Raw genomic sequence first — 23,797 nt, forward strand, 5'->3', positions numbered from 1 at the left:
GGAGGCACGTCGCACAAGTCTGAATCGTGACTTCCGCTTGGAACAACTGAAAGATCGTAACCGATCTCGAGCCGAATCACGCGTTCTGAGGAGGAACAAGAGAGACTTTCATGATTTTTCCGCGTACACGATCCGCTTGGGAACCGATCGATACGCGAGTGTATCGGTAGCCGGAAGTACTATCGATTAACCAGAAACAAATACTCAGAGGCGTCGAATTCGATAGCTTGATACCCGAGCAACGTTCCCGATGAATCGCGTTTTAGTGAACGGTTGTCAATCGATCGACAGTCGCATCGGGGTTAGTTAATCGGCTTTCCGGTCCGTCAAGGCGGAAAGCCTTATATGCGGAAATCTGGCCGGCAGGTGAAAGGAAAGTTGCGCGCGACGATTTTCTTGAAAGACGGCCGAGGATCGGCGAGCATCGGCCCTTCGGGATCCTTGCTTTGCTGCCAGTACCGTTCCCCATGACTGAGCGGATTAACAGTGGATGGTGAGTGATGGTCTGTGACATTTGTGCACGACGAGCTTCGCGGCGATTCACTCTCAAGACAAATTGTAACTAGCTGCTCCGGTATTGACGCAAGTGTTAAATTGTCTGCTCGTTGACTTGATTGCTGAATTTTGTCGCTCCTTCCAGAATTTTTCACGCTTTGGGCAGAACGTAATCCGATGAATCAATGGAAATTACGATTAATATAAAATCCAGTTATTCATCGTGGCTACCGATCACTAAATAATCAATAATCGTTGATCAATGAATCAGAAAGGAATCGGAAGTTGTTGTAATCGTTTTTGATTATGACTTAATCTGTACTTTCTAAAATCTTTAGAACAATTCAGTTGCTTATTTCTTTTTAGTGTAATTCGCTTTCAATACAACTCGGATTTCAAACATTTTATCTGATAATTTGTGTGTTTTGTATTATTGTGAACACGTCAAACCCGGAGCAGTGGAGACGTCAACGTGAAGTTTCGTTATAAATCATGTTGGACGTGTCGATTCGTGCGTCGAACCTATTGTGGAAGTGTCGGACGATTTTTTAACGTCCAGTAAATCATTATCGTTTTGAATCTTGTCGAGGATGACGCGCGTGAAAATATCCGTTCGTGTATGTACATGGAATCTTGGAACGGTTTCCTAGCGTTTCGCAAACCGGATAGCAGTCGCGGGGCGCATCATTACACTCGAAAAGTCACGTAATGTGTTTACACGCACCGTGAGCAAGCACACGTTCCGGCGTGGCGATGTATTCGCAGGAATTACGGGTAACTATTACACGTGTCTCGTTCACACATTAATCGCGCGATTTTAAACAATGATTGCACACCGTCGGCTAGTAATCATAGTAACTAGCTAGGGGGGCGTGTGGGAAGATTCCGCGATTCGCGATACCTGCTAATTCGCACCTTCCACCCTCGGGAATTCGATCTGGATGGGAGTTTTTCTTACTTCTCGGTGCTCTACAATTTAATCTCTTTTTATCAGTGTTTGAAATAGTCGTGTACCGGTTTAATAAGTTATAACTCGACAGCGGGTCTGTATGCAAAATAAAAATTGAAATTAAAAAATATAGCTGCACTTTAAACTGAAAGAATTTCAGTCATATGTCGAAAAGTCCAGCTATTCTTGTATTGTCGTCGAAATAAAAATTCCACCGTTCGGTCTTCAATTTCGAGATAATTAAAACTACTCACTACAACGAATTCTGCTCTTTTTAATTGACGGAACACGTGTTTTAGGGCGGGGGGAGATCGAACTCACAAAACTAAAAAAGACCGCCTATTATTTGTAATAGGAAACAGTTGTTCAGAATGTCGAGCTTTATAACATATTTCAATTGCACCAAGATCCGTGTGTAAGTAACGTTTCGACAAGTTTACCTCCATCTGTTACAACCCAGTTAGAAAGCTTTTATTTTGCATAAAAATCCGCAGTCTAGTTATAACTGTTTATTTCGATCGTTGGTGTCTACCCAACCGTGTGTTTCTACCCAACGGATGTACACGACAGAACAGGCGATTGTAAAAATTAACATTCTATTACCGGACCAGGCTGCAGCTATAAATACCGGAAGAAAAAGCGTGTCAATACACCGCTTCATTAAGAATCGGATTATCTAGCGACATGTCACGGGAACGACATCATACCGGCGATCTACTTTGCAGAGTCCCAAAGATGAGGAGAGTCTCGCGCAACCGCAAAGGGTTCACCTGAAGCAGAGGTTGCTTCAAACGTCTTCGAACAACGTGACACGGTCGTCGATCGAGATCTTCAAGATGGAGAATGACGCGGAGAGATCTCCGCTGTTGGAGAGGAAGATCAGGACATCTACAAAGTTCGCATACGCTTTGGGGCACATTTTCAATGACCTCACGGCTGCCATGTGGTTCTCTTACACCCTCATCTACTTCCAGAGGGTGGCTCTACTGGAGCCGATTGCGGCCGGCGCTCTTTTGCTCTTAGGTAACTCGGTTTTCTTCAGTAAAAAAAATTCATTAGAGGTTTCTATGTATATATTATTGTCTAGGACAAATCGTGGACGCCTTCATGACGCCAATTTTCGGGATTCTGGTCGATCGATACTGGAAGAAGAAGATCTGGCACATTATTGGGTCGATACTGGTTACGCTAACGTTCCCTGTAATTTTTGGCGGATTTGCCGAACCGTCCAGCACTGCTGTCATGATCGTCTACGTGGTCAGCATCACCTTGTTCCAAACTGGATGGGCGGCCGTCCAAATTTCCCACCTGTCCATGATCCCAGCGCTGACCAACTCGCAGCTGGCGCGAGCGGATTTAACAGCGATAAGGTGAAACCTTCTTTCTTTCGATCTTCTTGAAGCTTTGTTAGAGTTCTTACATTTAACCCTTTGCACCCATTCTGTATGATTTCTTTTCATTTTATGCATATTAAACTGATGCATTCTACTCGTGCAATACTCGTATGTTTAGTCATCTATTTGATACGAAATAATTTGATAACGTGACAATTATTTTACGTTACTCATGTACGCTGTACGGTGTTAGAATACAGACGAGTTTAATAATATTAAAACTGTTTTGGATAATGTTGTGGCAATTTTTACTGGCGCCTTAGAGTCAGCATTCGAGTGCAAAGGGTTAACTCTTTGCAGTCGGAGCTATTTTAACTCGAAAATTAAACATTTAAACTATTTCTTGATGGATATGAAATTGATAAAATACCTCATGCAATACTTAAATGAATAATGAATGGTACAGCAATATTTAGTGGTGCCTCAGAGCCGCCGCTCGAGTGCTAAGAGTTAAAATAGGATATTGTTTATCGCATTGTTTTATTGAATCTTATGAATCAGGTACTCGGCTCAAGTGGGCGCAGCAGTGGTAGTGTTCGTCGTCACGTGGATAGTTCTTCCAACGAACGAGGAGATCGTGGTCCGTGGATTAGCTCAGGAAGACAGTTACAAATTCAGGGTAATTATAGAAAAATTACAATCGAACCGATTTAATTGCATCCTAGGCTCTTTCTAATGCTCGTCTTTTCAGAATATCGTACTAACCCTAACTCTTATTGGGCTGGTCGCCACGGTGCTCTTCCACGTGTTCCTGAAAGGACACCTTCTAGAGCAGCAGCATCAGCATAAAGGATCGACCGAGGAATCCCAGCGATTGGTCGATAATCCTCAGCATAATCGAAGCTCGTGGTTCAATACAACCATTCTGCTGCGAGTGGCGATGCTGTACGTGGCCAGCAGACTCTTCATTACTTTGGCCACCGTGTATTTGCCGTTGTACATTGAAGAAGCGGACATCGATGGGAAAGAGGCTTTGGCGACCGTTCCTTTGGTGTCGTACGTGTCCTCGTTTGTGGCCGCGCTGATGCTGAAACACTTGAACAAATCCTGCGGCACCAAGGTCCGTTTTCCAGAATTTTGAAATCTATACAATACGTATTATAAAAAAATCTCGAAACACAGAAGACATAGAAAGCTGAGATTTGTTCGATCGAGTGTTAAGATAAAATTAGTAAAGACTGATTTTAAGAGAGCAAGGTCTTGGAAATTCGCATCAATACTCTGAGTTAATCGTTGCGGTATTTTCAACACTATTTGGGCTGTGTCTGTCTGTTGCTGTGTCTGAATACTATTAGGATACGTTGTTCGTTGTTTGTTCATGCGCGTTGTTTTACGGAGACCCTGGACTTTGCAGATCTGCTACCTGCTGGGAACAATTATCGGATTATTCTCCGCCGTGGTCACAGAGTTCGGTGGAAGCAGCGCAACGATCATCTACGTCGTCGCGATTCTAATCGGTGCCGGAAGCTCGATCACGATGGTGACAGCGTTGAGCGTCACCGCGGAAATAATTGGTCCTCGAACAGAACGAAGCGCCGTTGTCTACTCTATCGTCACTTTTCTCGATAAGGTTGTCACGGGACTGGTCGTCATCTTCATCGAAAAATGGTGAGGGCGCTAGATCTTTCTTGAAACTGAAGTAGTCAAGGATTGACAGTATATGAAGAAGTTTCATGTCTTTTTCAGGAGGTGTACGCAACCAGAATTGTGCCCAAATTACAACAGGGATTCTTTGTCATTGGTCTGCGCCGTTTCCATGTCTCTGGGTCTTGCTACTTTGCTCTCTGTGTCGCGGTGTTTAACTTGAGCACATCTCTAGGAGTCGAAAACACTCTATCATTATCGCCATATTATCATTAATCCATTAAGTAACCCATTTTTGTATTTGTTTATCGCATGACAGCTGTACTGTGGAGTGTAGTAACACAATTGTTCCAACGAGACAATCAGTTCCTTCTCGGAGGAATCTGTAACTAATGAAATCGAAGAAAGTATGTATTAAGTAATCTGAAAGTATGTAGAACTGCTGGAGAATGACAAAACCGTGATTATTTGTTAAGAACACGATGAAAGTCCACTGAAGAATACAACGAGAAATGAGAAAAGATCACGCGTAAATGTAATTTAGACGAGGTATTGGGTTGGCAAATAAGTTCGTTCGGTTTTTGTGATTTATTCCACTGTAAAAAACCGAACGAACTTATTTGCCAACCCAATATAAGGATAGACCTATTATCCAGTGCATTTTTGCGGCCCACTTTTGTGGGGACACGTAACCCCATTACCATTTTCATTTCGCCTGTTTGCATGCAAATAAAGTGATCCAACACGTGAAACAACGATTCAGAACAGAAATAGACTTATTTATTTGTGGCACGAAAATTCAGGGATAAACTCGTCTAATAGTCCAGTCAATGAATGCTCATAAGGGAGGTGTAGAGGGAAATGGAAGGAACACAATTTTTAACTCCGGGACTTTGTTTGAACTAGTGAGGAGGTAAACATACTAAAAGTCCCTACTCCTAGGAGGTGAGCAGAGTGCAGAAGGGCACGTAGAAGGTCCCCTTTTCGATTTTCTGCTTATATCTCGAAAGCTATGTGTCCTAGCGATAAGACCATTCTACAGGGTGTCCCGAATTTAAATGGCAAAACTTCAGGAACGTGTAGGGTACCGAAAGACTAAGACAAAAAGTCGAATCTTTTAAAGATTTGCTCGTTTTTGATTCGTTTTGGAGAAAATCGCAAAGAAAGAAACAATACAAGTTTTCATTTTTGTACTTATTTATTTACATTTTATTTACGTCATCATCTATTTAATGTAGATATTGTTCAAAATGTTGCCCTCTTGCAGCAATGCAAGCATTACATCTAGCACAGACTTAATAGATTGCAGCTAAACATTGTTCTGGTGATATTTGGTGCACTGCATCTATGTATGATTCGGTCTCTTAAATGCTCTATTGACTTGATTGGCACCGAATAAACTTTCTGCTTCTGTTAACGTCTGTAAACTTTGCAATGTTTAGCTGCAATTTATCAAGTCAGTGGTAGATGTAATGCTTGCATTGCTGCAAGAAGGCAACATTTTGAACAATATCTACATTACATAGTTGACAACGTAAATAAAATGTAAATAAATAAGTACAAAAATGAAAACTTGTTCTGTTCCTTTTTTGCGATTCTCTCCAAAACGAAACAAAAACGAGCAAATCTCTAAAAGACTTTTTGTCTTAGTTTCTCGGTCCCCTACACGCTCCTGAAGTTTTGTCATTTAAATTCGGGACACCCTGTATATAAAATTAAAGCTGACAAAATGTGCCATAAGATTGACTCCATTCAGTTTTCCGCTATCTCGCACAGTTTCCGAGATACCCGCGCTCAATGTTCACTAATTGTGAAAAATAAATTTTTTCCTTATTTGTGACTAGCTAACTCTTCAGCACAATTAGTGAACTTTGAGCGAGGATATCTCGGAAACTATGCGAGATAGCGAAAAACTGAATCGAATCAATCTTGTGGCACATTTTGTCACCTTTAATTTTGTATAGAATGGTCTTATCGCTAGGAAGCATAGTTTCCGAGATATAAGCGGAAAACCGAAAAAGGGGATCTTCTACGTGCCTTCCTGCACCGCGCTCACCTCGTAGGAGTGGGGACTTTTAGTATGTTTACCTCTTAACTAGTCCAAACAAAGACCCAAAGTTAAAAATTGTGTTCCTTCCATCTCCCTCTACAGCTTTTCGTTGACTATAAATCGCGTGAAAATGGGCCGCAAAAATACATTGGATGATAGGTCTATTATTATTACTATTATTACTATTATCTATATAATATTACTATTATTACTATTACTATTATCCTTACACTTACTCGGTGTTGAAGGTGTGAAGGCGCAGGCAAGCGAGCAGCGTTCAAAATTTCGTATTTTTCGCGCCACATCCACTTTCCATCGGTCGGTACGGCAGAGTCCGCGAGCGACAGCTTTGGCAGATGTCGCAGCGATGTCAATTGCGACGTGTGTACGGAATTTTCCGAGGCGACGAATAGCGGCGCGAGGGTACGATGACCCGCTCGATCTACTGGTTACGTGTTGGTCGTGGCTGCATCGTAGTAGGCGTAAGACAAGATCCGTAGAATCGTACGCGTCGTGGCGGCGACGGCCGTTATGCCTCGACGGACGATATAGCGTCCGGCTATCGTACTTATGGAGAGACAAACGTGGTAGGGACACGAGCCGGGTTGGGTAGTCGTGGTGGGGAGAGAGGGAGAGAGAGAGAGAGAGAGAGAGAGAGAGAGAGAGAGAGAGAGAGAGAGAGAGAGAGAGAGAGAAACGGAGTTGAGATTGTTGAGATCCCGAGTTGAGCCGATGTGAGTCGAGTGGAGTCGGTCGCGGAACGCTGGCCAGAGGGAGCACGAGGTACGGCTAGACAGCGAGCGAGAGAGAGAGAAAGAGATTGAGGGAGGGAGAATAAGTTGAACAAAGAGGGTGACGCTACCGACCGAGTAGGTGGCCGTCGAGGGAAGGGAGAGCGCGGAGAAAAACCCATTGAGATGTTGCAGGACAGAGAGAGAGAGGGCGATAGCGGTTGGGTCGCGTCACGAACGCTCGAGGAATAGAGAAGGTGATTGGCTTTTACGTGGGGCAGGGGGGTGGGGGGGGGGGGAGGGACGAAAGGCGCCTTGGTGGAGCACGAGGCAACGACAAACGGCGCACACATCGGCTCGTGCGAACATGGCCCGGAAGGTGCGCGCTGGGCTACTGCGCAGAGTCTTGTTTTGCTCGCGGCGGGACGAGGGGAACACGGCGGCGGACGCGCATTCACGGGGCATGGCGTGGTGCGCGTTCTAGTAAACAAGTTGTGCGCGACCCGTGCGGGGAATCTGCGTTCCCGGAGTGTGATCGTGATTTTTCTGAACGGAACGAGGCGCGATATAACCGGCCGCTCAGAATGAATCGTGCCGTGCACAGGTGCGGATAGTTTGTACGCCGGAGTTACTGGCCCTGTGACGACGCGGCCCGAACGACGTGTCGCGGAAAATATATTCATTCGGGACCGCCGCGCGCGCGGTCACACACAGAGAGACAGAAAGTTCATCGAGCTCTGGTGTGTCGAACTCTATACAACACCACCGTACGTGGACCACCTCGTGTGTGCTCTCTCTTTCTCTGCCACTATTTTTCTCTGTTTCTTTCACTCTTGCATCGGCGCGAGTTCTCCTCTTCCTCGTGCGTGTGTGCCTCTGTGTATATATATACATATATATATATATATATATATATATATATATATATATATGTATATATATATATATATGCACATATATAATATGTAGATAGATATCTGTCGCGACGTAATATATCTGTATGCATACAGGATATACATGTGCTAGCCTGAGTACGCGTGTGCGCTGCTGAGTACTGCGTTTCGCCGCGTGTTTGTACACAACGGACAAGTGTGTTGTTTGTTGTTGTTGTTATTGTTGTTACGTCGCGACGACCGAATTCTCCGTCGCGGCTATCGATCGACTCTCGATCGCATCTGCGTCTCAACGTTCCCGAAACAGGAGCATCCTTCGACGGAGGATTGCGCGGGCACCACGCGCGAGACACTCGGTAAGTCGATTGATTCTTTTCGAGTAGAAGAAGAGAAAGAGGTTTCACCAACAGATACAACACCGTACACAGTCTGATGGACACGAGAGCAACGAACATCGCGCGGATCACGCGTCGTGTCTTATTGTGTCGCGTGTATTTACTCCTGTATACGTATATACGTATGCATATGTGTACGATGTGTACGAGTCGAGATCGAGAGCCCTCGCCGCTCTCTACACCGTCCGACTATTTGTATTTTCGGAGCGAGAGCGTCGACACTCTCCCATGCCGCCGCGAAATCGAGAAATCGAGAAACGCCGTGCTCTCGATACCCGGTCATCAAGCGATCGAACACACTCGCCAGGCTGTTGTTCTATCGACTGTTGCTTTATCGATACGCGAGAAAACGCACGGCGGACCGCGAATTTTTCGCAAACCATTTTTAGTTATGACCATTTTTATTTCTAACGTTAGAATGATTGAATTTTCCTTCGTGATTATTATTCACCAGGGAATAAAGAGATATTTATGTTTACCGTGTACTCACGTGTTCTCCGATGGATAATATGTGTTCAGTACAATAGTAAAAGGAGCTACATAGTCACACGACTATCACGGGTCTGCTTGCAACGATTCGACAATTATAAATAGACTGCGGATTTTATGCAGTTATGTCCGAAATGAGTAGGTGTATATAATTTCAAACGGTGAGAACATTAGAAGAATTTAAAGATGCTGCTATATGTTATTTTCAACCGATTGAACAAATTAATCTTCAGTTCAGTTTGTTGCGATTCAGGCAGAAAATTGTTTTTTTTCTTAAGGATCCGCTGTGGACAATTATAAATGTGGACTTTTTATATTTACACTTTACGCACCGGAAGCTTATTAACAGCAAATCTATTGCTATGAAATAATCGACGCAAATACTGATTGTGAGATTATAAATGACTTTTTGTAATTCAAACACATAATAAATTTTTCATGGAATAATTGAATCTTTCATAAGCAGTTGTTTATCAGTGTTTCCATGCAAAATCATATCTTGGAAGTAAAAAATTGTTTTCCGTTATTTGCAGTCTATCTGTAGTCGGAGCTATTTCGCGATTTTTATGAAGTCTACATTTGAACGATAATATGTAACAGATATCTTTACGAATGTGGTAAATGTTTAGTTGGAGTCTTCTCATAACGTTTTATGGATGTTGTTTATCGGTATGTTTATACTCTAGAACGGGGAGGCACGTGGTTATCTTGTAGACCTTTATTTCCTGCTTTGAACAAACCTAAGTCGTAAAATGCCTGTTGCAGAACATCTGCCTTCAGAGCTTCTACAATTGACCATAAAAATTACACGATTGAGCATCGCGTAACCGCTATAAATATTTTTCTTCCGGCCTGAAATATCTCCATTTTACATGATGTTCTTAATTTTATTGGTATAAAACTCATGTGTAATACCTCGTACAATGGTTTCAGTAGTTTATTAAACTATGAAATACAACTTTGATAATGCAACAAATATCTTGAACATAAAAGTAGATTTTCGACGAAATTTTCCTTGTAAAGCCGGGGTAGTTTCCAAGATGTTCGACCAAACACATTCTCACCGGAGGGGTTGTTCCACCCCTGGGACGCGGTATCGACAGACAACAAGAAACACGTGGTGCCGATACGTTGTAGGATTTTCTCCGACAAAATACAGGGTCATCCGTTTTTAAACGGCCAAACGTTAACCAGCTGTAGAGGACCCCAAATGGAACAACTTTTACCCCTATCACTTTTTTTGTTTCGGCCTTGATTTCCAGATAATTGCAAAAAACCATCATTTTTTGAGTTTACATAAAATTAAATATCTTAGGACTCCAATGATGAATCTTGATGGTTTTTCCTTTGTTTTGTTTAAAATAAGTAGGGGCATCTTTTTCATTGAATAAACTTTTTTGTATGACCTTCGGATCATGGTTTTTTTGGCGTGGCGCACACCGCCACTTTCCAACTTATTTCTTTCAGGCTCCACGGTGTGGAAAAACCATCAAGATTCATCATTGGAGTCCTGAGATATTTAATTTTATCTAAACTCAAAAAATTATGGTTTTTCGTAATTATCTGGAAATCAAGGCCGAAACAAAAAAAGTGATAGGGGTAAAAGTTGTTCCATTTGGGGTCCTCTACAGCTGGTTAATGTTTGGCCGTTTAAAAACGGATGACCCTGTAGAATAAAAATCGACGATCATGGTAGAGCTCTCGGTGTGTTCCCTTATTTTGTCTCAAGTCGCACCCCTCGGGGAAGAGTATACACAATTAAAAAGTACATATGTATACGGCGCCGAGAGGTTGGAGTGGCGTCAAACGAACGACACAATGTCTCTCGCGGTCTCTGACGATCGATCGTCGGTTCTCCCGTCAGAGTTTCAGGATTACGTACGTGTGCGTTGCAGCAGGCAAGCGATTCTCGAATTCTATCTGAATGCGTCGGAATGTTTACGTTCGTGTCTCGATTTCTCTCTCTCTCGCTCGCTCGCTCGCTCACTTCCTCTCTGTTGCGCTCTGCCGGCCGCGTGGCGGTTGCACGTCGTGTGTTTTCTATCGCCACGCGGCCGTGAGCCGTCCAAGTATAATTGTAATCTCATTCATCGTTAACGCGACTCGTGCTCACCGTGTCGAAGGCAGTTACTTCGATGCAAAGTTATTCCGACTCCTCTCCGTCGCGATCTACAATTACGTTTCCGTCCACGGCGACTCGTTAGTGCATTGAACAACAAAAACAACCAAAAAAGACTAGTGGAAAAAACGGATACGAAGGTTTTTTCCACGTCTGCCGTATCATTAATACCATTAACGTTGCATTTCTTGCGCTAGCCAGGCGAGAGGACGTGAACGGTTCGAACGGTCGTACAACCTACGTCAACGCGGCATTCATGATCGACTACGGAAAACTCATTCGACGATTAATCACGCGGAATTTCCATTTTCTGGACCCTGTTCCAACCAAACGTTGCGTGGCTATTGATCAGAGGCAGAACGGCAGAGTCTCGACTCGAGATCAATCCGACTACAATTTACCAGTGTCGAAAAATCTAAAAGATTTATTGTAATCAATTTTGTGTGTAGTAATTAGACTGCGGATCTTTAGGCACTTGTAGCGAAATTGAGTAGGCGAACTTCAAAAGTGTTGAAACATTCTCAAGATTGAAGATGTCAATATGTATACGAGTTCTCTGTTAAAATCATTAAGGGAAGAAATAACAATCAATTTAGTTTCTCTTTCTTACAATTGATGTAGACAATTTTTATCTTGCATAAAGATTTGCGGTCTGGTCATAATACATACACATAATACATAATGTGGATGCACCGATGCACCCGCCAGGCTCAATTGTACTTTATTCTTTAATGCAATCCAATTTTGTTTCGATAAACCAATCGATCCCTTTCATTATATATATCCTACGAATAAACGTACTAACCCAAGCTCTTCAAACTGTCGATACTTCACGAGATGTTTGGCATTCAGAAACGCACTTTACTACCAGAAGTATCCAAACTCTCTATATGAATTAAGGAACTCTGACAAAAAGTGTCAAATATCTCGTGAAGTATTGACATTTCGATGATCTTGGGTTAGTACTTTTATTCGTGGGATAATAAAGGGGATAATAAAAGAATGAAGTGCAACTGCACCTGACGGGTGCATCGGTGCATCCACGTAAAAAAATATGTCATAGGAAGTATTATGACATACTATTTTTACTTCAAACAGAGCAGTAACTTGTCTCAGTTCCAAGAATCAGCCAATTCACCGAATAAAAGAAAACTTTACATTATTCCACGAAGCTATAAATTTCTACGTAGGTGCGCAAATTAATTGCGAACAGAATGGTAGCGCCGATGCTCATTCTAACACGTTAGCAGAATACGGCGATGTTAAGGGTTGAGAGGATCGTTTCCGGTGGTTTTTATGATGGATCTAAAACCGATCCACGTCGATAACGTTTCTACCGACTAAGGATTTCTTGGCGGAACGATTCACCGCGCGTTAATTACATCGGATACTTTGTTTCCTTTTTATTTCGTCTCAATTAAAAGGCGAAACGTTTGTTTGAAATCGTTGCTGCCGATTTAAATTTCAAATGGAGACTCGCCGGGCAAAGGAAGCGCGGGATCGTTTGCCAGGTAAACTTTACCTCCTACGTTGCTCGACACTCGACCGATCGCGCGGATATCGCCGGTCTCGAGTTTCCTTTGGCCGGTGCAAACATCCGGACTATTTACTTTTTTTTTTTTATCAAGCATTTTCTCTGCGACCTCGCAGCCTCGTTTCATGTACGACCACCGTACGCGTCTCTCGAGCATCACGGTTTTATCAATTATTTCTCCGGGATTCCCCTCTATTTTTTTCAATGAAAGCGTACTTGTTCAAGTCTTCGAGATTGTTATCTATTCCATTCTTGTATATTATAGAATAATCTTCCACAATACAATAGTTATAGAATAATTTTGTCACAAGTTTGGCTATGCCAAGTAGGAAATTATGAGCTGCTATCGATGAGAATTAATCAAATTAAGTTACTTCCTTGGCGACCGCTCTATAGGCATTGTTGTTGTCTCTAGATAAGGTGCGGAGCTTTGATGAGAACTATAGGTTAACCGGTGCTCTATAAAACTAGGAAAAGACGGGTTGAATGCACCTGCGAGTTCCTGTGCAAGTCACAGATCTATAGAACCGACAAAAGTCAAGTCTAGGCATGGTTAATGTACATATATCGTTAAATCGCAGTTGATAGGGTCGATTTCAACTATAAGTGAACTACTGCTGTAGAAAACTAGGAAAAAGCGAATTATGTGCTTAGGCAGTATTGGCAGTAAATAAATTGCGATGCAAGGAAGTTGATCGCAACTCTAACTGTACAAGCCACTAGAATATCGGTGAAAATTGAACCGTGTGTCTAGCCAGACAAAAATTTCTATCCAGTTAATTGCACTGCAAGGGGTTAATCAGGGCAGAAAAATCTTGAGGTATGTGCCCCTAATTGTGAAAGTGGTCTAAGCGAAAATAAAAATAGAATGAGTTTATCAGTTATTTCATATCACATTATTTATTATTCTTTCTACATTATATACTTTTTACACACACAGCATACTTTACATTATACTTTTTACGATATTGTCAAAATGAACCATTAGACACTGTTTGTTATTTCAATATTATATTCGTATCGGGGACTCGAAGCAATTTTAATTCCGAAATCGAGACATATTTTTCAACCTAGAAGATTTTTATTCTATACATATAATCTTTTTCACACTATTCACATGAAATTGAACCTGTTTTTTCACACGACATTTGAATTTTTAGCAATTTATAAAATACAGAAGAATTTCATAAATTCAAAACTGTTTCAAATAATGTTATGGCAATTTTGCAAAGGTTTAATATCTTTTTTTATTACTACGCTTATATTAACTTGCATTTATATAACTTATGTATATAGTATAACTTATATTTATATATATATCAACTTAAATTTTAAACTTCTTCCCATAGTGCAATCTTACTGACATTTTCTATACACACTTGCTTCCGATGACAATAAAAGTAGAACATGAAATGTATAAAAAAAACTTTAAAAATCACGCTTACATTAAAATGCACTACAAAAGGAGAAAATAATTATTTTCCTGGTTCTCCATAAAATACCGAATCCAGTTAAATTTTAAGCAATTATTATAGTTCAAAATTTCTTCTGTTCTAAAATTAGTGTCGGAATAGATAGAAAAATTTAATATAAATTTAAATAAAATCATGACATTAGTGACTATAATATACAATATTATAGTAGAAATTATAAACGGTAAACTATATTGACGTAATCTTCGTGTGTGTCCACGCTTCTATTTTTGTAGTCACTAATGTCATGATTTTACTTAAATTTATATTAAATTTGTCTATCTATTCCGACACTAATTTTACAACAGAAGAAATTTTGAACTAATTGCTTAAAATTTTGGGGAAAAATATTATTAATCATTTAACTGGATTCGGTATTTTATGGAGAACCAGGAAAAAAGTTATTTTCTCCTTTTTAGTGCATTTTAATATAAGCGTGGTTTTTAAAAAGTTTTTTTTCCATAAATATCTCGAAAGAAGAAATTACTTGGAACATGACCCAGACCACTTTCATAATTATGGATAGATATAGATACAGGGGGTTTTTTTGTAGGGGTTCAAGTGATCGGAGTCGTTGGCGTCGACCGTCGCGTCGTGGCGCAGCACGGTGGCCTCCTCTCGGTAAAAGGACCTCGGGAACACGTCAATAGGCAGAGCGGCGCAGCTATATCGCATTCCACGATATTTCTCTCTTTAGTCACTGACCTCGCGACTGCTCGGCCAACCTCGTTTCGTCGCCACTCTCGCCTCCTTGTTTACCGCTCTCGACCGGCTCTGTCCGGCCGTTCCGGAGCTTCCGAGAGCCTCGCGAAATATTTACGAGCCCCTGTCTAACCCGACACGCGGGCTCATCCCTTTAGAAACCCTTTGGAACCCGTTGGGATGGACCCGATCGACCAGAGACGCGCCCCCAAACATTGCCAAACCCTAGCAAATTCTACCTGGTCCTAAAATGCACCTACAGGCTGTCTAACAATTGACGGTGCACACTTTAAATTAAACTAATTAAATTTCTTTAATTTATATTGCTTACATTATTACATATGTCGGTATTTAATCAATTACCAAACATTGAGGTATCGTATAATAAATTTAAAAATCATAGGGATTGGAAATATTCTAGTTCGGAAGAAATATTTAATTTTCCAGTTAAAATAATTCCGAGTGCAAAGAGTTAAATGATCCTGGCCTTTGCATTACTTACTTTTCGAGACTCACAGAAGATACTTTCATTTACTGAAGAACTCTCTTCGCAGCCCATTCGTAAAACTCCTAGAACTCCTAGAAAATTCTCAATGGTACGAAAAAGTGTTTTCTTATATTCTCGACTGCTCGGAAGCTTCCCTGACCTCTCGTCGAATTCGCGAATTAATCGGCGGGGAATTTTTCAAATTGTTCCGCTTTCGGTGGTCTCGCACCCTTCAGCTCGCATTCTTCTCTCCGCTTTTCGCCCTTTCCCGCGATCGTCGAACCGACCCAAATCCTCCCTCAACAATGAACCCTTTCAGAGTGAAAAGGCGACGCTGACATCAATTTCCCGGGGCCGAAACCCCCCGGGGAATCGGGTTGTCCACTCGGCCACTAATCGCCGAACAAAACCGTACGCCGAAACACTCGGAATCGCGGATTATCCGCACAAATCAGCTCCGTTTGCTGCATTCTCAGTCTACCTTCCTCGGGCTACGGACAGTATCACCTGATCGTTGATTTCCCGAGAAAATGCCTTGGCCAATAGTTAAGGGGGTAGTCCCGTTCCTCATTTCTCGATTGTGCAAAGATGGGGTTCTCCAGAGCAGTCAAAAGCGCTAGATAAAAGATCAATCTAGTCCGCAGTCGCCCTTAAAAGTCCTATCTTAACATTTACAAGGCCTAATTTACATTGTACGGCAGCGTAATTTGCATTATTCGGAAACATAAAGCTGCGACAGCTATGTACATGCTGCCGAATAATGCGAATTGCGCCTCGTAAACGTGAAAATAGGACTTTTGAGGGTCACTGCGGCCTAGATTGATCTTTAATCTAGCGCTTTTGATTATGGAAACTTGATTATCGAGAAATGAGAGGAGAACCGGTAACTTTGTTGAATACTGTGTAGTCGATATACCATCAGCAAAGTTCTTTATGCGATCATGTGCTCTGCTACCTTGCCATGCTACCGCGTCCGGTCTTGTTCCAGAATTTCCGATTGCTTTGGACGCTTCGTCCGACTCTCGCTTAATCTACTTGTTCTAGTCGGACTACGGCCACATCGACTTCGAAAACTGTCGATTGTTATCGACCGTCAAAGGATAGGGTTGCACGAACGTGTAATCATTCTTGTAGAACTCGATCCGGAATGATCAAAGAGCTCCGGTGATCCACAATTCGTTTATTTAGCTTCGGCTTTTTGTATTCTTCGCCGAAGGAACTTGTTATTCTATGGCGACGTCCACGGTGAGTCACAGGAATCTCCGTAATCCGCGATCGTCGGCCATAAATGATTTATATTTTCTTCGGTATCCAAGCTTTTGCGAAAGCAATGATGCAGTGCAGGAAAACAGGAATTTTAATTAATAATCGTTGTTTGCTTGCTCATTAAATCGACGATGAGTCCTCTCATTTGGAACGAGGATCACAAACAAATTAATCATCTCGGACATTCCGTGTTCACGTGGATAATTGGGGATCAACAGATCCTGGCGATTCTGTGTTAATCGTTCTATCTTTAGCGATCTGCATTCACTTGAGAATAAATTGGCCGGGAACAAATTCATTTAACACAAACACTTCACAAAATCGGACCGATTTGCCTGACTGGAATTATGCGTACTGGCGAAATTAAATACATTGTGCTATAAATTAGTCTTCCAGATTTTTTGGATCTTAAAGATCCTTTGATAATTTCCCAGAAGAAGAAGGAAAATATTCACATTGTACAGTGAAATGAATTAATATTCGGATGCTCTAGAAAAGTCGATAACTTTTTAAATATTGTACTATACGATTTGAATTTTGTTTGTGAAGCTAGCTGTATTTTACAACTTTTTTATGTGGGCCTGTAATGAAAATTAAAAAAAAAATACGTTTTGGTTGATGCGGGAAAAAACGGCTGGCATTGAAAGACGTAAGAATCCTTAGATTTATTGCAAGTAGAGACCGAAAATCATGAAAATCTGCAATTTTTACCATCTGTAAACGTTTGTAGCTCATTGCAACGTCGACTGATTTTGACGAAATTTCCAGAATATGTTTAATTGACACATTCAATATGGGCCCGCATAAAAAAGTTGTAAAATGCAACTTTTAGTATTGTCTCTACAATTCCGACCAAATGCAATTTTTGGAAAAATTTCTTTCCGCATCCTGTAGTAAACTAATTGCTCTAGCTTCGCAAAAAAGTTCAAATTGTATTGTACAATATTAAAAAAAAGTTATCGTCTATATAGAGTGTCCGAATATTAATTCGTTTCACTGTATGCCCACATTTGTTGGAATGCTTGACACGTTCTCTACGAGAATTTCTCTCAGCAACAGTCTTCGCAATTACAATTTGTTTGTCAAGATGCAATGTATCCTATAATGAAACATGAAAAAAATATAACCGTTAGTGCGCAACAAATTATAAATATTAATGACAGCCGAGTAGCAGTTTATTTCAGGTCGAGAGACGTTAATAACGTTTAACTTCTACAGTGTTCGTTTTGAAATCTTCATAACAAGTTTGAATCGCTATTACGCGAGGATACGGCAGACAATCTTTTAAGCATTGAATTCCGGAATTACTTGATCTACGAGACCGGTGAATTTTTTGCAGACACATGTTTTGCGTTCCGTAATGTCAAGCATGTATGTATAGCCAGCACAGTCGTTAATCTAATGTACAATCGAACTGACCGGACTCAATATTCATAATCGTAATCGTTGGATTACGCTGCGCCTCCTCCCCTCCCGCCACAGGGATTCCGTCATTGGCCGTTGTAGTCGTTAAGTTTCCAAGTAAAAAACCGAGTGACGAACGCGCCAACATAAATCTTCCATCGTGAATCAAGATTCTCGAAGGAGAGACAGACGACGCGACGCGACCACGACGATGTTTACATCTGGACGGCCTTGGCTGCACCGGGTGGCTATAGTAATTGATTAGGCGGGTTCCCCCCGCAGAACGGGGCGCATACCACCGCCGGAATATTCCCGTTGTCGTACGATTATCGCGTCGCATGCCGGGGACCTTCGTGTTGTGACATTTAACCCTCCCCCTGTCGAAGAAACTTTGTCTCAGTTGCATTTTTGATAAACTGTCTTGGAATTTCGGAATTCATTCTTTTCTTATTTACCGCAGTCTTATGCAACAAAGTCTGTTTCCGTTGTATTAACCCCCCTGAGGAAGAAACTTTGTCTCCGTTCCATTTTTGCTAAACTGTCTTGGAATTTCGGAATTCATTCTTTTCTTATTTACCGCAGTCTTATGCAACAAAGTCTGTTTCCGTTGTATTAACCCCCCTGAGGAAGAAACTTTGTCTCCGTTCCATTTTTGCTAAACTGTCTTGGAATTTCGGAATTAATTCTTTTCTTACCTACCGCAGTCTTATGCAACAAAGTAGCATTAGACTTGTTCTGTGTAAAAAGATTCAAATTTATTTAGAAGAAATATTTTCAAAATTGGCCTCCTGGTGTGTCGGAGTATCAAGGGTAGGGTGTCCCTTAAAAGACGAAGATGCGATAAAATGTTAGGACGCCCTCTAATTTTATTCCTAAGAGAAGGTTCTGAAAGTTTTCTTCGTTTTTTACTTCGCCTAAATATTGTTCCGTTAAGCTCACAGCTCTTTCAGCGGCATCATTTGTAACTAGAAACTTCCGGAAAAAATCTCGGGCTTCCTGAAAGTCCTTACAATCATTCCAGTCCACTGGGTTTAAAAAAAAGTCATAGGACAAGTCAAATCTCCGGAAAGTTTCTAGGGACTTAGGCGAAATAAAGTCGCTGATGCCTTTACGTAGGAAATGAACTACGTCTTCTTGATTTGGGGACAAACGTTTGTACCCAATAGAGAGGGAGCTATGACCATCAGTCATTTCAGAACGTAGGACTGCAGCCATTTTGCGTCTATATTCCAGAGGAACGGCATCATCTAGTAGGGCCACCACGACCACTCAGGTGTCAGATACCATAGATGGCCACAAAACTTTTTCACGAAAACGTCCGAAATTTTTTTATTGACACTCGCATAGTCATAAAGTTGTTTCAAAAATTGAAGGTCATGATACGGAGCCTCAATGGCGTTGGGTGCGGTGAACCACGCTCTCACATATACCGTTGACACAAACAAACAAAATTGACGTAGTGGTGTCTCCTCATAGCGTGTTAATTTGAATTGTCCCTTAAATAGTAAAATTTTTAAAGAATACAGCGCCCGAGACATGAAGCGGGCATCTTGAATGCAACCACAAGTCGCAAACTTAACTGCTCTTGGGGGTGTTCCACCCAAATAAATGCAAACAAGCTCGAGCAGTTCTTCTTCTTATATTTAGATGAAGTAAAAAACGAAGAAAACTTTCAGAACCTTCTCTTGGTCAGTCAGCATACACGGAGAGCTATGCCCATGAAAACATGGACCAAAAATTCATTTTCAACCAACCTTTTTTCTGTTTAAACATTGTATTATATAAATAAATTGTGTGATTATATTCTGTTATTGTGATACTTACCTATTGTAAGCAGTTTTTCACTCAAAACGACAAAAATACTAAATATTTTTAAATTTTACAGAATATCCTAATTTTGAGCCTCTTGAGGTAGGGTTTAGAATAATCCGATGAGGCTAATATTTTACACACTTACTTCAAACATGAAAAGGACTAAAATTAGAGGGCGTCCTAACATTTTATCGCACCTTCGTCTTTTAAGGGACACCCTAATCAAGGGGTGGTTTTTGGAAATATAATGCAAATATGTTTCCACAATGACTAAACATAATTAAAAAATAGATTAGCAGCGCTGTTTCGAAAGAAGCGACAGCTGATTTTTTAAAGCTGATGTTTCTCGCTGTAATGATTCCGACGTACAAAGAGTGACGGTTTCGTATCCGTATGAAATGTTATACCAATTATCAATGATTACTCAAACGTGTTATGTACTATGTAATCGCAGAGCATCATCGAGTTTACACGACTACGTGTCAAGAGGTATTTCGTAATGCGAGCTTCGTTTTGTTGGTATTATTGTACGCAATGGCGATTTTAATTGAATAATACGTGATAATGGCCGGCTCGACTCGGTAACAGACTTTAAACTTGTCATAAGCGTTGTGCAATAAAATTATAAATTGAAATCGTCGTGCAATTTTTATTTTGTTTTCCAGTCGCGAGAGATTGCGTAATTCGGGTATCACGGTGTGTGGACATTCTTTTCTGTGAATAATGATCGCGAAACACGACTAAGACGTTGAGAGAGAGTGGGAGAGAGCAATCTGTGCGTAATTTATATAGGTTACATGGGTGAACAGCCGCAAGGAAAAAGGAAAAAAAAAGTGTCGAGGGTGTACAAGAGAACTGCAATAAAGATAAAAATAAAATGGGTAGTCTACTGCTGTTGTCTTTGACGCGACAGCCGACCGCAAGGGGTTGAACCTGCCATTCATGCTCGCTGTGTTTACTAACCGGAGGTCAGGCAAGTGCTTCCAATCCATAAATATGAAATCCAGACTCATTGTTAGAAAGTGAGAATGCCGAGTACGAGGCTACTGCCGTCATTTTATGCAAAATTAATTGGTTTAAGCTATTCAGATAGTAACAAATATTCGAGTGGGGGAAAAGTGACAACAAAGTTGTTTTTCACTCTCTACACCATTCAGTTTTATTCGACTATTTTTCTATATGCAACGAGTTCTAAATTTATGCAATTAATTGGCGAACAGGTCGTTAACCCTCTGTGTGCACGAATACTAGAAAGTATTCGATTGAGAGAAAAAGTGACAAACAAAGTAGTTTTTCACTCTCTACACCATTCAGTTTTATTCGACTATTTCTGCAACGAGTTCTAATTTTATCGAGTTTCTATTTAGTAGAGGCTCGCAAACAACCCACGCTACCAATCAGAGCAACAGAAGAAAACACTTGATGCTTCCGCTTGCGCCACTCGTGCCGAACACCCCCTAAATACAACCACGCGCAAGCTCATCCCCTGCGTCACTGATTCCCATGGAACATATGTACAATGCAATTTTTATCGTGCACGAATCTCACTTGTATTTCTTCAGCCGCTTCAGAAACAGCTGCGTAAAACATATTAGATCGCTCGGAAAGTCATTTTTCCAATTAAACAAGTATGTACAGCATTAACCTACGCGGAGCCCTTAGAAATAATTCCACGAAAGGTTCTCGGGGGATGTTCTATCCACTTTACATTGAAACCAGGAACGTCTACTTTAAACAGCATCCATCATCCAATAAATATCTCTGTAACCTTTACACAGCCCTTAAAAATAATTCTACAGAAGCCTCGCTGCGGGATGTTCCTCTCACTCCAAAAAGTACTCAATTTCCCAAAGTAAAATGGGTGAAAAGACAATTAATTGCGCGAATTCGTTTCTGTCATAAATGCATAACATCAATATTTTCCTGTAACCGGGTACAGAAAGTGGGTTAAATTTCGCCGCGGGATCTTGCAAGGGGTTAAAAGCTCGGGGATCGTCCTCGTCATCCCGATAAAATATAATAATGGCACATCGCTCCATCGTTTCCCGGGCCAGACCACAATTCCCCGGTCTCTACGCGCTTTCGTTGCACAACTGTCGAGGTAAATTGCGTCATTACCATACAATCGGTCTATCGGTGGGTCTCGTTCGGGTGTGCGAGAGAAGCGAGGCGTCTCGCGGAAAGAGAGAGCGTCACCGAAAACCCCCGTAAGAACACACCGAGCTCTACGAACACATTCGTCAAACGATCGCGTCCAAACGCTAAAAATATACCGGTACGGGACGTAATTTTATTATACTGACTCGTGGCACTCCGCTCGGGTTGCGTAACGAGCGTATCGCGGGTTCGCAAGCGCCACAAATCTTTCATTTTTATTGCGTTCGACGAGCGCCGCCTCCTGCGCCGTTCATCTTTCGCAGATCCCCATCATCGAATTCCGCGAACTCCTGTCTCTTTCGGAAAAGCGGCAGCAGTGTGAAATTTTCACTCGGAACTATTTTACCACGTTTTTGTTAGCTCGCTTTCTTGTCTGTCTGTTCGGTACAAATTATGCAATTGATTTTTAACTGGAAAATTAAACATTTCTTCCGACCCAGAATACGTTCCATTCTATATGATTTTTCTACATACAATACTTGAATGTTCGGTAATTGGTTAGATCGCAACATATTTAATAACGTAAATAATATTTTGTATAATGGTACAGCAATTTTTAATGGTGATTCTCCGAGTCACCTCTCGAGTGCAAGGATAGATTCTCCAGGGAATTTCGAAGCGGAAGTGAACGGCGAAAAAAAATCCGTATTTTACCTTCCTTTGTCTTTTATCGATCGAAGATCTCCGACCCGCGAAGAGCGATCTTGAGGCGCAGCCCCCGCGCGCGACTCAAATCAAATTTTCATTTTTATTGCACGTTCATCTTTCGCGGATCTCGCGTGATCGTGTTCAGCGAACTCTTATCTCTTTCAGAAAAGCGGCAGCAGTGTGAAAATTTAAGGGTAGATTCTCCAGGGAATTTCGAAGCGGAAGTGAACAGCGAAAAAATCCCGGTTGAAGATCTCCGACCCGCGAAGAGTGATCTTTAATTTTCATTGCGTTCGGAGAACTTGCCCCACTTCTACGCCGTGATCTTTAACCCACGGATGGCGAGCTCGCGTCCATTCTGACCCAGAATTAGTTAGTAAATTAAAAATCATTAGCTATTCATATCACCTAGTTTCCATAGGAGGAAATCAACAAAGATTGATATGAATAGATTTTACCATGGCTGCTGTGATGTCATCTCCTATTCTACACTTTCCTGCTACTCTCGGAACAGCGTTAGGATGTGTTAGGAACGGCTATGCAAATGTAAGCGTACACTTTCCGGGAAATTTCGAGAAGTTCAAGAGCAAACAAATCTCGATTGCTGCACGGTTTGATGTTTGATTGATGACAGATCTCTGACCGACCAAGGGCGATCACGTGCCGCACTGGCGTAGCCGGCGACGTACATTGGCGTAGCAGAGCTTCGCAACAATAGTTTCAATGGCGAATAGCTCGAAAACGAAGCCGCGATCGTGATTTTTTACCACGTTTTTATTAACTCGCTTTCTTGTCTGTCTGTTCGGAAGAAATTTTGCAATTGATTTTAAACTAACTTCCCGATAAGTTAGAGACTTGGAACTTTAAACATAGCTCAGAACTGGATGACAATACAATATTTTATCGGTTCCTCGATCGAATGTTCTCGATCTATTTAGTTCGTTTGAATTTTCGTACGTTGAGGTAAACGGTCTGAACGGCCGCTGTTTGTTCTCGCAACCGCTCGCGTTTGTTTTCGATATGCCGCGGTTGCAATACTGTCGGCACTTACGGATATACACACACTTGATCGCACGCAGGAGAGCGTTTAAAATCGATTGAAAAATTTCACCCACACAAGACTAAAAAGCAGAAAATAATCATTTAAATAAAAAAATGTTTAACACAACACGTTTTTAAAACGGACTAAAAAGTATAAAATAATTTTTCCTAGCCC

At 41.4% G+C, this 23,797-nt stretch overlaps 2 protein-coding genes and 1 long non-coding RNA gene across 3 annotated transcripts in view; 2 read left to right on the plus strand and 1 right to left on the minus strand.

Annotated features, from left to right (window-relative positions):
- Positions 1-501: 501 nt before the first annotated feature.
- LOC143207121 (major facilitator superfamily domain-containing protein 12) lies at positions 502-4,663 on the plus strand. The gene is made up of 7 exons (XM_076420229.1): positions 502-1,269; positions 2,170-2,467; positions 2,532-2,814; positions 3,340-3,457; positions 3,530-3,898; positions 4,193-4,446; positions 4,525-4,663. The coding sequence occupies exons 1-7, from the start codon at positions 1,249-1,251 to the stop codon at positions 4,643-4,645; spliced, it is 1,464 nt and encodes a 487-aa protein (XP_076276344.1). The 5' UTR covers positions 502-1,248; the 3' UTR covers positions 4,646-4,663.
- LOC143207131 (uncharacterized) lies at positions 3,302-14,144 on the minus strand. The gene is made up of 2 exons (XR_013008624.1): positions 6,709-14,144; positions 3,302-4,811 (listed from the first exon to the last, which is right to left on the minus strand). It is a non-coding gene; the product is annotated as an uncharacterized LOC143207131 (long non-coding RNA).
- Positions 8,214-23,797, plus strand: part of Inr-2 (insulin-like receptor-like) — a 184,772-nt gene continuing 169,188 nt past the window's right edge. The window contains exon 1 of the mRNA XM_076420221.1: positions 8,214-8,452. The gene's annotated coding sequence lies outside the window, so the exon portion shown is untranslated. The remainder of the gene's footprint in view (positions 8,453-23,797) is intronic.

This window comes from Lasioglossum baleicum, chromosome 3 (assembly GCF_051020765.1).
Source record: "Lasioglossum baleicum chromosome 3, iyLasBale1, whole genome shotgun sequence".
NCBI lineage: Eukaryota > Metazoa > Arthropoda > Insecta > Hymenoptera > Halictidae > Lasioglossum > Lasioglossum baleicum.

Coding starts and splice junctions, on each gene's coding strand:
- LOC143207121 (XM_076420229.1), top strand. CDS start 1,249: ATGTATTCGCAGGAATTACGG. Junction 2,468..2,531: donor CGGCGCTCTTTTGCTCTTAG/GTAACTCGGTTT, acceptor ATTATTGTCTAG/GACAAATCGTGGACGCCTTC. Junction 4,447..4,524: donor GTCATCTTCATCGAAAAATG/GTGAGGGCGCTA, acceptor TGTCTTTTTCAG/GAGGTGTACGCAACCAGAAT.